General features: G+C 34.7%; 1 protein-coding gene across 1 annotated transcript in view; it reads left to right on the top strand.

The window, feature by feature from the left end:
• The window catches only part of LOC137011271 (neurexophilin-2), a 67,034-nt gene extending 55,858 nt beyond the window's left edge, over positions 1-11,176 (top strand). The window contains exon 2 of the mRNA XM_067373990.1: positions 10,385-11,176. Coding sequence (XP_067230091.1) covers positions 10,385-11,176 — 792 coding nt within the window. The remainder of the gene's footprint in view (positions 1-10,384) is intronic.
• The last annotated feature ends 3,410 nt before the right edge of the window (positions 11,177-14,586 follow it).

Raw genomic sequence — 14,586 nt, 5'->3', positions numbered from 1 at the left:
CTGATCGACTCCTTCAATGAAATCAGTGAGTGTCAAACTCCAAAAACACTATAGAGCATTTCAGAATGATGAAATAATAAATAATATAGTTATATTTGATCATTAAATGCATTATTATCACTAAAACTAAAAGGGGAATAAAAATGATATACAAAGTAAAAATGACAAAAACAACAAAATGTCTAAATATACTGCATGATATTCTATTTTATGATGTTTTTGGTCATTTTATGTGAGTAAATGATGACAGAATCTTCATTCTTGGCTGAACTATTCCTTCAACTTTCACTAATAAGATCATTTTCTTCTTCTTTTGTGGCAATTCAGTCTCTCACTTTCTTTTCCTACATGTTTCATTTCTCTCTTCCGCCGTGTTATCAGTCTCGGCTCCGTTTCTCTCGTCTCTGATACTTTATAACTCACTCACTCTCGCTCCATGATAATCCCTCTCTCTCTCCCTCTCTCTCTCTCTCTCCCCAGCGGTTTATCTCTTTTCCTCTGGGCTGTATTTCTCGTCTCATAATTAAATGTCATTTTCATTTTAAAGGAAAAGAAGGCAAAAGTTTCTTACAAGATTATTGTCAGAATATAGAGTTCTCAAACTATTTCTCTGTGAGTGTGACTGAGAGGAAACATTCGATGTTAGAACTGTGATGCTTAAATGCTGTCTAGGACAGTCAAAAGTTTTGGAATAATTAACATTTAAGTCTCTTCTGTTCACCAGGTCTGCATTTATTTGATTAAAAATACAGTAAAAATTGTGAAATATTTTTACAATGTAAATCAGCTGTTTTCTATGTGAATATATAGTAAAGTGTAATTTATTCCTGTGATCAAAGCTGAATTTTCAGCATCATTACTCCAGTCTTCAGTGTCACATGATCCTTCAGAAATCATTCTGATATGATGATTTGATGCTCAATGTTGAAAACAGTTGTGCTGCTTCATATTTTATTTGGGAAACAGTCATACACCATTGAAAAATGTGGATAAAAGTGACATTAAAGACATTTATAATGTTACAAATTTCAAATAAATGCTGTTCTTTTGAACTTTCTATTCATCAAAGAATCCTGAAAAATAAAATGTATCATCAAAATGAAAAATGTTTTCAACACTGATAATAATCATAAATGTTTCTTGAGCATCAAATCATCATATCAGAATGATTTCTGAAGGATCATGTGACACTGAAGACTGGAGTAATGATGCTGAAAATTCAGCTTTGATCACAGGAATAAATTACACTTTACTATATATTCACGTAAAAAACAACTGATTTACATTGTAAAAATATTTTGTGATTTTTACTGTATTTTAATTAAATAAATTCAGCTTTATCACAAGAATAAATGACATTTTACTATATATTCACATAGTAAACAACAGTTTTAAATAGTAAAAATATTTCACAATTTCTACTGTATTTGTGATCAAATAAACGCAGCCTTGGTGAGAAATCATAATCATTCCAAAAGCATAAAAAATATCTGAGTTATTCCAAACCTTTATGTACATTTATGCATACAGTGAGCTGAGGAGAGTGTTTGTGCTGACAGATGATCAATATATCAGCATCTGAGATAGAAATGAATCGATTGCATGAAATAAAACTCCAATTAGCTGAAGGAAGAGGTGAGAGGACGCACTTCTCTTCCCATCATTCCTCGGGGAGGAGCAGCGTGTCAGTCGCTGCTGGACACTAACAAGTGTTAGAAGTTACAGTAGAAACATGAAACACGAGGATCAGCCGGCGCTCCGTCATCGATTGGGTGTCTGTAAACGAGCATTTTAATTGCGACGGGTTGATTGACTCCCTCGACGCCTCGCTTCCGGCTCCGCTGCGACTTCCGCCCCCTCATAAAGACTTTCTTAAGATGCTTTTTTGCTGGTAGTGTCTCAAATGAAGTTAGCGATTATTAATGGGCCTCGAACTCCAAAGCAGCCTCTCCTTCTCGTCTCGCTGCACCAATAAAGACATTTCCCTCCACCGCTCGCTATCTCAAGCCACTGTAATCAAATTTTCTTTATATTAAATTCCCTGAGATATACATATGTATACACAGTTCGTCTGCCTGGATTACTCCATCTTCAGGTTATTATTTCTCCTCGGAGGAGAGATGGTGCATAAAGAAGGAGGAAAGCACAGGAGTGTTATATCCATCTGGCCCAATGCTTTATTTTGGTGCCAGCTGTTGTAATCGACAGCAGCTTTCTATTTGATATTGCTGTCTACAGACTTGTAAATGTATCACTCAAATTGAAATGCTGCTAACAACTTCCTTCAGCTCATCTGCGGTGTGTTATGAACTCCGTGTCGTGTGTTATCTGTCCCTGAAAAAGCGCCGTGTGTGAAATCTCTGTTTTTTTAATATCATGCATAAATGGGTAGATCTAACAACGGCAGGTCCTGCTCACATTTCTGCCCAAAGATCTAAATTAAATAATAATAATAATAATAATAATTTTGTAGAAAGAGAATGAAGCCCATTTTTGCATGATTATGATTTTTTTTTTTTACCCAAATTCTCATTACTTGAGAATTCTTCACATTTGTTTTTTTTTTGTTTTTTGTTTTGTTATGGTCAATAATGATTCTCATTACTGTGATAATTCATTTTTATTATTCAGTGATATAAAGTCGGAATTGCGAGATTTAAAGTCAGAATTGCAAGATATAAAGTCAGAATTGCGAGATTTAAAGTCAGAATTGCGAGATATAAAGTCGGAATTGGGAGATTTAAAGTCGGAATTGTGAGATATAAAGTCGGAATTGCGAGTTATAAAGTCGGAATTGCGAGATTTAAAGTCAGAATTGCGAGATTTAAAGTCAGAATTGCGAGATTTAAAGTCGGAATTGTGAGATTTAAAGTCGGAATTGTGAGTTATAAAGTCGGAATTGCGAGATTTAAAGTCAGAATTGCGAGATTTAAAGTCAGAATTGCGAGATTTAAAGTCAGAATTGCGAGATTTAAAGTCGGAATTGTGAGATTTAAAGTCGGAATTGCGAGTTATAAAGTCGGAATTGCGAGATTTAAAGTCAGAATTGCGAGATTTAAAGTCAGAATTGCGAGATTTAAAGTCGGAATTGTGAGATTTAAAGTCGGAATTGCGAGTTATAAAGTCGGAATTGCGAGATTTAAAGTCAGAATTGCGAGATATAAAGTCAGAATTGCGAGATATAAAGTCGGAATTGTGAGATTTAAAGTCGGAATTGTGAGATATAAAGTCGGAATTGCGAGTTATAAAGTCGGAATTGTGAGATATAAAGTCGGAATTGCGAGTTATAAAGTCGGAATTGTGAGATATAAAGTCGGAATTGCGAGTTATAAAGTCGGAATTGTGAGATATAAAGTCGGAATTGCGAGATATAAAGTCAGAATTGCGAGATATAAAGTCGGAATTGCGAGATATAAAATCAGAATTGTGTGATGAAAAGTCGGAATTGCCTTTTTTATTTAGTGGTGGAAACAAGTTTCTGTATAATTGTGTTTAATTGTAATGTTAAAATTGAACATTTAACATACTGAAAATGTCAGTAACAGTTTACAAAAATGTTTTGTTTGTTAACATGAACTAACAATTGAAAATACTTATACTGCATTAATGTTGATCTTAAAAGTTACTAATACATTTTTAAACGTTGTGCCAGTTAATATTATTGAGTGGACTGAACTAACAAAGAACGATGAATGTATTTTACTATCGTTTCTGTCTGTAACAAACGTATTGCTCATTGTTGCATTATAATATAATGCATTATGTAATAAGATCTAATTGTACAGTGTTATCAAATCTTCTTGTTCCTCTCCCTGAGTTCAGGGTGAAGTATGTTCCTGACAGCAGGTTTCTGGACTGTTATCATCTCAGTTGTCAGTTTGGTGGTCATTTTGAGCCCAACATGAAGACATTTTTAGGTGCAGCTCCAGTAAAACAGTGTTTTATGGAACTTTTTCTTTCTGACTCGACACTCAGTCCGAATGCTTTGCTGGCATGTGAATCGCTGGCCGGCAATAATGCTGACAGTGAACAGTGTGGGAAGAACTGAACGTCCTGCTCTTATTTCTTTATTCTGGTCCAGAGTTGTAGTTTCATCATGAAGTGACAGGATCTTCTGCAGGAGGAACAGCTGTGAAGCCGTCCTGGGATGAGGATCTGTGCTGAGCTGGCGTTACATGAAGGGCAGGAGCGCCATCGACCTCATTATGACTGAATCCACCGCATGCGTCTCATGAGCTGTAGTGTGAAGAGGAGCTAAAACAATTATACTAACGGCCAAAAGTTTGGAATAATTATGATTTTTCTGCTCACCAAATCTGCAGTTATTTGATTGAAAATACAGTAAAAATAGTGAAATATTTTTACAATTTAAATCATCTGTTTTCTATGTGAATATATAGTAAAATATAATTTATTCCTGTGATCAAAGCTGAATTTTCAGCATCATTACTCCAGTCTTCAGTGTCACATGATCCTTCAGAAATCATTCTAATATGCTGCATTTAATTGATCAAAAATACAGTAAAAATTGTGAAATATTATTATAATTTAAAATTACTGTTTTGTATGTGAATATATAGTAAAGTGTAATTTATTCCTGTGATCAAAGCTGAATTTTCAGCATCATTACTCCAGTCTTCAGTGTCACATGATCCTTCAGAAATCATTCTAATATTCTGTAGAAACATTATTTTTATCAGTGTTGAAATAGTTACTTATCAAACTCTATTTCTGTATTTTAAAAGTGTTAAAGCATTAATTCACCCCAAAAAATGACTTTTCTCTCACATAAAACAGAACAGATGTTCTTCATAATGGAGTTATTATGACAAATATCATCAATAACAGTCGTCTGTATGATTCGTTCATTATATTTCTCATATGAAGCTTCTAGTGAGAAACAGATGCACAGTTTGTTGTTATTTGCTGAAAATCTTCAAAACTAAAGTTTGAATCAACAGAATTTTGCAAAAATGTCCCATTAGTTAACGTGAAACTGAAGTTGCACTTGTTTTTTCTTGTCTATTTTGGCAAATATCTGAGTGAAACGCTTCACAAACAAGAACAAATGTAGGGCGGGGCTTGATTTTGTTTGTGGGAATTGATTGGATGGTTGTGGTTTTTGCTATTGGTGGATCTCATGTGAGTGACAGGTTGCCCCGCAGAGAGATGCTGAAACAGGGAGAAGATATTCTTAATTTAAAACAATAATGATGTGCACAGATAAATCATTTAGAATAAACACTGCAATTTTCCATTTAAAAAAGTCAGTTTTGATTTCATGGTGACTTTAAAGGAACTCTCTTGTTGTGAACTGATACACTGTCCCTTTAAGACCCAGATGTGAGCTGAAGTTTCCTCTCATTCAGTCACGCGTCGCGTTTAAAAGCTCATATTTAATCTTGTGCGGCTCAAACTTGCCATTTCTGTGACGGCGGTGAAATCAATGATCCGTGTTGTGAAATCATCATTGATCCAGCATTTGGGTCGGTCGATGCTCCTGTACCGATACATGAGTCTGGTGCTGAAGTGACCGTGAGCAGAGGTCAAGGGTCAGAGAGGGTGACGGCGTAACAGATGGAGACGGTGCTGATACAGCGAGGCGTGTGGATGTCCTTGCATTCATTTGTCTGACCGCTGATCTGGGCTGCAATGGACAGTAGAGATTCTCATAACTGTCATTGATTTGTAATGAGCGATTTACACTAGCATCCAAAAGTTTGGGGTCGGTAAGATTTTTGAAAGAGTTTCTTCTGTTCACCAAGGCTGCATTTATGTTATCAAAAATACAGTAAAAATTGTGAAATATTTTTACTATTTAAATCAGTTGGTTTCTATGTGAATATATAGTAAAGTGTAATTTATTCCTGTGATCAAAGCTGAATTTTCAGCATCATTACTCCAGTCTTCAGTGTCACATGATCCTTCAGAAATCATTCTGATATGATGATTTGCTGCTCAAGAAACATTTATGATTATTATCAGTGTTTTTTGGTGATACATTTTATTTTTATAAATTCTTTGATGAATATAAAGTTCAAAAGAACAGCATTTATTTGAAATTTGTAACATTATAAATGTCTTTAATGTCACTTTTGATCAATTTAATGCAAAAAAATGATTTAATTGAAAACAGTCATATTTCTATGGAAACTGTGATACATTTTATTTTTCAAGATTCTTTGATGAATATAAAGTTCAAAAGAACAGCATTTATTTGAAATAAAATCTTTTGTAACATTATAAATGTCTTTACTGTCACTTTTGATCAATTTAATGCATCCTTGATGAATAAAAGACCTCAAATTTTTGAACTTGTAATTTTACATTTTTTTATTCATAATGTTATACAGTTTTGAGTCTTTTGTTTTGGATTTGTCATTCAGTTTTATAAATAATCAGAACGTTTGGTTTGTTTCCATCCGGTTTAAATTAAACAATAATTTGAATCAAATTAAATCAAGAAACTTTTGTTTGTTTGTTTATATATTTAATGCGCTTAATTAGCCAAAAAAAAAAAAGTCATTACTAAAATATTATTTAAAATATAACATTTTTTATTTCACATTTTTGTATTATTACATATTTATTTATTTAATTATTTTTTTTAGTTAATGATGAAAATATTTAGTAGTATTGTGAAATATTCTGTTATTGTGAAATAATAATAAAACTTTTCACCCACCATTAATTTGATTTGGAGCCAGTGTTGCCAAAGTCTGCGAGTGCTGCGGATTGTTTTTCATGCCCGCGGGTTGAAGCGATCCCACATAACAAGATTTTTACCAGGGTAACCCCACCAAAAAGCAGATTTTACTCCCCAGAACATGATTTTTACTGGGGAACCCTCCTGAAACGCGATTGGAATAGTTTTGAGTAGCAATTGGGTGGATTTTTTTGTTCTGGCAACCCTGTTTTGAACCACTTTTTACAGTATTTTTTGAACACTTTTTACTGTTTTTTACAGTAAAATACCACATTAACTAGTTAGTTGAAGTCCTCTCATTGGTTTACCGCGGTTATCGCCCTGTCAGTCGGTACGTTACCCTGATTTTCCGTGTCCATCGGTCAAGTTTCGTTTGCTGAGATCAGTCCAGCTGCGATGAGAGTTGCAGTTCCTGCATCCGAGAGAGAAACGACTGTTCAAATGCACTTCCAGTCATTATCCGCTCGATACGCATCCGTCATCAGCTCTTTTTTAATCTCTGCTGGCAGTGATCAATATTCCCTCACTTATTCCGCTTTAATCAATCGCTCTGATCGCTTCGATCCCGTAAACACGCGCGGCAAAATTAATTTACTGATTGAATACATTAGCGGCCGCACTGATGAATGTTGCAGCGAGCGGAGACACGAGTTTGAGTTCAGCTGCTGGAGATTGATGAGCACAGGTATGGACGTTTGTGTCTCCGGAGCTCATCCGGATGGACATAAGATGAAGCCCGTGACCCGTAATGAAGACAGGAGTGAAGTGGTGCGTGATGGGATGTTTATTCAGAGTTCATGCGCTGATATATCTGGATGATGAGCTGCACGATTCATCGGAATAAAACTGAAATCACGATACGGCTTTTTTCAACTGCTTGCACACATTTTCAAAACTTTGCACACAAATCCAAGCATTGCACAAACAATCTCTTGCAAAAATGAAACGCTGCATTCAAAATATCACAAACACATCTCAAAAACAAACATTTGTCTTACTTTGCAAAAACATTTGCCATAATAATCTATCATATACACACATTTATTCAAAACCTAAAGCTCTTCTTAAGCTGCTGTACATTTCTGTACAAGTCAAGAGAGATGTTGAAAAATTCATGGTTGACTGATTTTTATTTTTTATTTTTTTACTGTAAGTATTTGTGTTGGTGAATACAGTATTGCACAGTACGAAAGAAAATAAATACATCAACCATGTGTAAAGATAAAAAATATCAATCAAAAAAACTAGTTTTACCATTTTATCTTACCATACTTGTAAATTGCCTGAGTGTGTGTGTGTGTGTGTGTGTGTGTGTGTGTGTGTGTGTGTGTGTGTGTGTGTGTGTGTGTGTGTGTGTGTGTGTGTGTGTGTGTGTGTGTGAGTGTGTGTGTGTGTGTGTGTGAGTGAGTGTGTGTGTGCTTTTGTTTATATTACATTGTGGGGACCAAATGTCCCCATGATGTAATATAAACCTGAGTTCACCTACATCGTGGGGACCAGCCAGCGGTCCCCACAATGTAAATGGGTTTATAAATCATATAGAATGAGTTTTTGTGAAAAAGTAAAAGTTTGCACAGTTTCCTGTGAGGGTTAGGTTTAGGGGTAGGGGCAGGGTAGGGGGATAGAATGTACAGTTTGTTCAGTGTAAAATGCATTGAAGTCTATGGAAAGTCCCCACAATTCACAAAAACAAACATGTGTGTGTGTGTGTGTGTGTGTGTGTGTGTGTGTGTGTGTGTGTGTGTGTGTGTGTGTGTGTGTGTGTGTGTGTGTGTGTGTGTGTGTGTGTGTGTGTGTGTGTGTGTGTATAAATGAGAACAGAATAACATCAGATACTTTAATAACATCAGAATCATCTTCAGTTCCAGTCAGTCTGTCTTTATTAATGTTCACACAGTCTCTGGATTAAAGGAACATGTGAACACGTCTACATCCCTCGACACGAGACGCTCACTTTGCTTTGTAAATAGAGCAGAGACAACATCATTAAAGAACTGTAAAAATAGAAATGTCCCGGCGAGCGGCGAGAGCCTCCAGACAGACATCAGCGTATCATTAATGAAACTGAGAGACGCTCTAGAACCTTCCAGCGCTGCGTTCTAGATCCTGCTGTCATGTGACGTGTCATGTGACGTGTCATCGATCTGTCCTGTGTTCGCTCTGATTGCACTGAAATGTGCTTTTATTGAGTCATTGATAATCATTGCCTCACTCTAAAAGTACATGTGCAAAATATAATTGTGTTTTCAGTGTTTCAGCAATTAATAGAGAATCCATCAGGACTGTAGCCAGAATCAATCACTTATTTATTTTCATAATATTTTCATACTATATATATATATATATATATATATATATATATATATATATATATATATATATATATATATATATATATATATATATATATATATATATATATATATATATATTCAAACCGAAATTTATTCAGACACCTTCATTCATTAATTCAGTTTATTCACTATAGTTTAAAAAAATGGTAATAAAATATGACAAGATCTCAGAGTTAAACTGTGCCAGGAAAAAATAATCTTAATTATGTCAGATAACACTAGCTAAACATGGTCAGGTCAAGGTGTCTGAATAATTTTTGGTTCCAAATTTTTATCAATTTTACTGGTAGTCCACTGTATGAAGCATTTTTGGGTATAATATGTCACAGTTTATTTTGCTATCCTCACTTACAGAAATGAACTACAGTGTCCTGCAGCCACTAGTAAAATTATATCAAAAATATTAAAAAAATATCTATATATATATATTGTTTTTATTTGATTAAATATCAATTGAAGCTCAATTACTCTTAATTTGCATTGATCATTTTATCATATTTTTCAGTCAAATGTTTGTTTGTTAAAAATATTTTTTAAATATTTAATAATTATATTGAAATGTTTAAATATAATACTAATAAATAACATTTTAATAATTGAAAAGTTTAAAATATTTAATTATATTTAAATAATGATGAAATATTATTGTAATGTATAAATATGATTTAAAAATGTATTATTATATTTAGATATGTACATGTTTATTTATTTACCTAAAAATAAAATAAGGCTGAATCAGACCTAATTAAAGATGGGGGAATGTTTAAAAACATTAATAAAATATTTTTTATAATGTTTAAATATAATTGTATATTTTAATATTCTTTTATTTGAATATTTAAATATTATATATATATTTAAATTCATATTTATTTTATTTTTAATTACAGACATATCATATTTCCTATTCAAAGTCATATGTTTGTTTAATTATTTAAATATTTAATTATATAAATATTTAATTATTATATTTAAATATTGAAGTGTTGAAATATATGACATTTTTATTTGTATTTTTTTTTCAAATATTTAAAAATCATATTTAAATGTTTAATTATTTAACTAAAAATCAAATGAAGCTGAATTATTAATCACAGTCATATCATATTTCTTATTCAAAGTCAAATGTTTGTTTGTTATTTTTAAATTTTTATTATATATAAATATTGAAAAGTTTAAATATAATTATCATATTTAAACATTTATTTATTTACCTAAAAATGAGTTGAATTAGTCCTAATCAAAGACTCAAATGTTTATCACAGTTCTGTCACAAGCTAACATCCCCGTGTGTGTGTGTGTGTGTGTGTGTGTGTGTCCTCAGGTGCACGGCTTGGAGAAACAGGTGGGCAAATCTCTGGATTACCTGGAGCAGGGACCGTCCGGCACAGTCTTCAAGAGCCTCCCGCACGGAGCAGGAGGAGTCAAACCTCCGTACCAAACCTCCAGGATATTCTCCACAATGGACCACACGCCCGTCAAACCCAAACCGCCCACCTACAGCTTCCAGAACCCGTACGAATGGGTCCGAAACCAGTCGCAGCTCCTGGACCAAACAGGCTACCGACCCAAGCGCAAACCTTCCCTCAAAACCTCCATGAAGACTAAAAAGATCTTCGGCTGGGGCGACTTCTACTTCAACGTCAAGACGCTCAAGTTCAGCCTGCTGGTGACCGGCAAGATCGTGGACCACGTCAACGGGACGTTCACCGTCTACTTCCGCCACAACTCCTCCAGTCTCGGGAACGTGTCGGTCAGCATCGTTCCTCCGACCAAGGTGGTGGAGTTCGAGGTTCTCCAGCAGCAGAACCCGCTCCACCCGGAGATCCAGTTCCACCCGCCGCAGCAGTCCACCATCGACCCCAAAGACATCAAAACCTTCAACTGTCGCGTGGAGTACGAGAAGACGGACCGCTCCAAGAAGCCCAAACCCTGCCTGTACGACCCGTCGCAGACCTGCTTCACCGAGAACACCCAGTCGCACTCGTCCTGGCTCTGCGCCAAACCCTTCAAGGTCATCTGCATCTTCATCTCCTTCTTCAGCATCGATTACAAGCTGGTGCAGAAGGTCTGTCCGGACTACAACTTTCAGAGCGAACATCCTTACCTCGGATGAAGCGGATGTGCTGAAGTGTTTGTGTTTTCCGGGACTCGATGTTGATTTTTTTGGATCTAAGTTTTCTTTGTATATAGAACGAACAACCCTAATCCGTTCAGCTCTTGATATTGGTTTATTGCTTTCGTCCGTTTCTGTCTGTCGACTGTTAGACCAACAGGGAACGAGTTGTTTTTCTACCGATCCCGCTTCTGTATTTCACAAGGAGATCGAAATGATGTTCTTCCTCAGTGTTTCTGTCTTGTTTTCCAGCACAAATATCTATAAATCAAGAAACATATTGATATTATTAACCCTCTGCTGTTGTTCGCTCATTTTACACACAAATAAGTTTTTAATTTTTAAAAATCGCTACTTCATCGGAATTGTACCAAACTCTGTCACTTTTATGGCAGTCGCTATGTGACCACAAAAAAGAAAAAAAAAGAAAAAGCTTAATGGTCGTAAAAATAGTCACACTTGTGTTGTTCGCGGTCAAAAATGACCGCCATAGTAAATGAATGGGAAATAGGCAAAAGTATCAAAATACAGAGAATTTTTATTGTGTACAAATGGACAGCAAGGAAGAGGATACACTCTAAACCATCGAGAGTACAAAACAGACACTCATACTCATTTTTTTTAGGGATCCCCGGTATATCAGCCACCATATCGGCCGATATATATGTTCGTTTTTTATTGTTAGCGTTATCGGCCAGATAAGAAAATGTAGCCGATATATTAAAGCCGATAAATAATGGATTCTTTCTTTCAGTTGAGATGCATCACTGTTCACCATGATGGTTATGAATTGCTTGAAATACGATTGAAATCACTTCAGAAAGGAAAATACAGTCATATAGGATACATAAAATTAAAGTAAATTTATTCAAGTAAATTTTATTAAAGTAAAATATATAGTGCAATTTAGTCTTTTAATGATAAGACTTTTGTTTTTGTAATCAGGCTCTCAAAAATTATATAAAAATTTGGTTTTAGCCAAAAATATCGGATATCGGCTTTCAAATGTATAGAATTATCGGTTGTCGTATCGGCTAAAATTCTGTAACAATATATCAAAATTGAGCCAGAAGACTGAATTAAGAGGTGAAATCAGGTTGATTAAGCTCTGATAAAGCATTCCTGTTGAATTTTGATGTTATATGTAACAAAATATGTTCAGGTCTATCTTGCAAAAACTGACACTTCAAATCAACATTTCAAACAAAAAAGTCTAAACCTTGACAAAAAGTAGTCTTTGAGAATGTCTAAATGTATATCTAAATCCACAACTTAATTAAAATAAGTATTTATGAGACAATTTATAAGTTTTTTATACAGTGCTATACAGGCATCTAGTGGTTACACTACAGCATTACAGATGTTTTTCTTTTTTTATTCCCACCAGATGGCACTTATCTCCCTTCAAAAATTGAATTTTAAAGGCATTGGGCTCTATTTTAACAAACTAAGCTCTGAAGCGCACGCCGCAAGTGCACTTAGGACGTGTCTGAATCCACTTTTGCTAGTTTAATGACTTAAAAATGGTTGTCTCGCTTGGCACATGGTCTAAAAGGGTTGTCCCTAGTCTTTTAATGAGTCATGGGTGTGTTTTGGGCGTAACATGCAATAAACCAATCAGAGTCTCATCTCCCATTCCCTTTAAAAGCCAGTGGCGCTCGCACCATGGCATACTTTGCAAGTGGAAAAACTAACGCTTCTCTAGCGAGGAAACGGATCTGTTCGTGCCCGAGGTTAAAGCGCACAAGCAGACCATCTACGGGAAAAGCCGGATTCCACCAAAGCATTTTTATCTTTATGTACACAATAATAATATTTTACATTGTAATCCTTTTATTTTTTATATTTGGCATGTTTGTGTGCTGCTGCGCACGTTGTGCACCCACCTATAGATGCATATTACTATAATAACAACAAAATACTGCACCTTTAGAGCAGTTTTCAGTTGGTCAATGCCGCAGATGTTTTCAGTTCATCAAAATAGCAACACGCCAACAATGCACCTGAGCACACCTCGTTTTCAGACCAGCACTAACACACTAAGGCAGATTAGTGCCATCTGGTGGGAATAAAAAAAGAAAAACATCTGTAATGCTGTAGTGTAACCACTAGATGCCTGTATAGCTCTATATAAAAAGACTTATAAATTCTCTGGGTTTTTTTAGACATAAATACTTATTTACGCATTTGGCAGACACTTTTATCCAAAGCGACTTACATTGCATGTGTATCTGAGTATGTGCAATCCCTGGGATCGAACCCATGACCTTGGCATTGCTAGTGCCATGCTCTAACCACTGAGCTACAGGAAACATTAAGTTGTGGATTTAAATATACATTTAGTCATTCTTAAAAGACTACTTTTTGTCAAGGTTTAGACTTTTTTGTTTGAAATGTTGATTTGAAGTGTCAGTTTTTGCAAGTCAAACCTGAACACAAAAAGACATTTTGTTACATATAACATCAAAATTCAACAAAAAATGTACAGGAATGCTTTATCAGAGCTTAATCAACCTGATTTCACCTCTTAATTCAGTCTTCTGGCTCAATTTTGAAATATTGTTACAGATATGAGAATTTTAGCCGATAACCGATAATTCGTTACATTTGAAAGCCGATATACGATATTTTGGCAAAAATCCAAATTTTTATATAATTTTTGAGAGCCTGATTACAAACACAAAAGTCTCACCATTAAAAGACTTGTCCCAAAATAAATTTAATTTAATTTTATGTTGCCTATATGACTGCAAGCCAAACCTGAACACAAAAACATATTTTGTTACATATAAAGTCAAAGTCATGGGTGAACAGATGGGCGCAAATACATTTGCTATTTAAACATTATGGCGCAGGACATGAAAATGATAACTGCGTCGGGCTGAAACTAGCAAAAAACACTCGTGTCGCGTCCATTGTCTCTATTTTAACATGAAATACTGCATTAACTGAAAAGTAATTTTAAAAAAAGTGTGTTATTTTCAATGGAAAAAATTTATCATAATTGTTGCATAAATATTAATTAGCCATGAAATTATCTCAAAATACAACAGAAAAAATATTAATGAATAAAAATATATTACTTTGAAATAAAAAGAAGTTACATTTCATTAGTTACATTGACTGCGAACAACTTTTTTTTTTTTTTTTTGACATTTGGATACTTGACCTTGTTTAGATATTTGTCCTGGAAAACAAGACAAAAATACTGAGGAAGAACATCATTTTTTTTTGCAGTGTAGAAGAACATCAGGTGTTTGATGCCAAGACAAAAACCAGCTACTTTTCATTGGTTTCAAATGACAAACCTGTTGCGATCTACAGTCCGGTCAGGGTTTTGACCAACTCAACTGGTTATAAATGAGGCCAGGTAGTTAAAGTCAACATCCCAGTGGACTTCAGGAGTGTGA

The sequence above is a fragment of the Chanodichthys erythropterus genome, chromosome 21 (assembly GCF_024489055.1).
Source record: "Chanodichthys erythropterus isolate Z2021 chromosome 21, ASM2448905v1, whole genome shotgun sequence".
Taxonomy (NCBI): domain Eukaryota; kingdom Metazoa; phylum Chordata; class Actinopteri; order Cypriniformes; family Xenocyprididae; genus Chanodichthys; species Chanodichthys erythropterus.
This window is presented reverse-complemented; position numbering and strand designations above follow the sequence as displayed.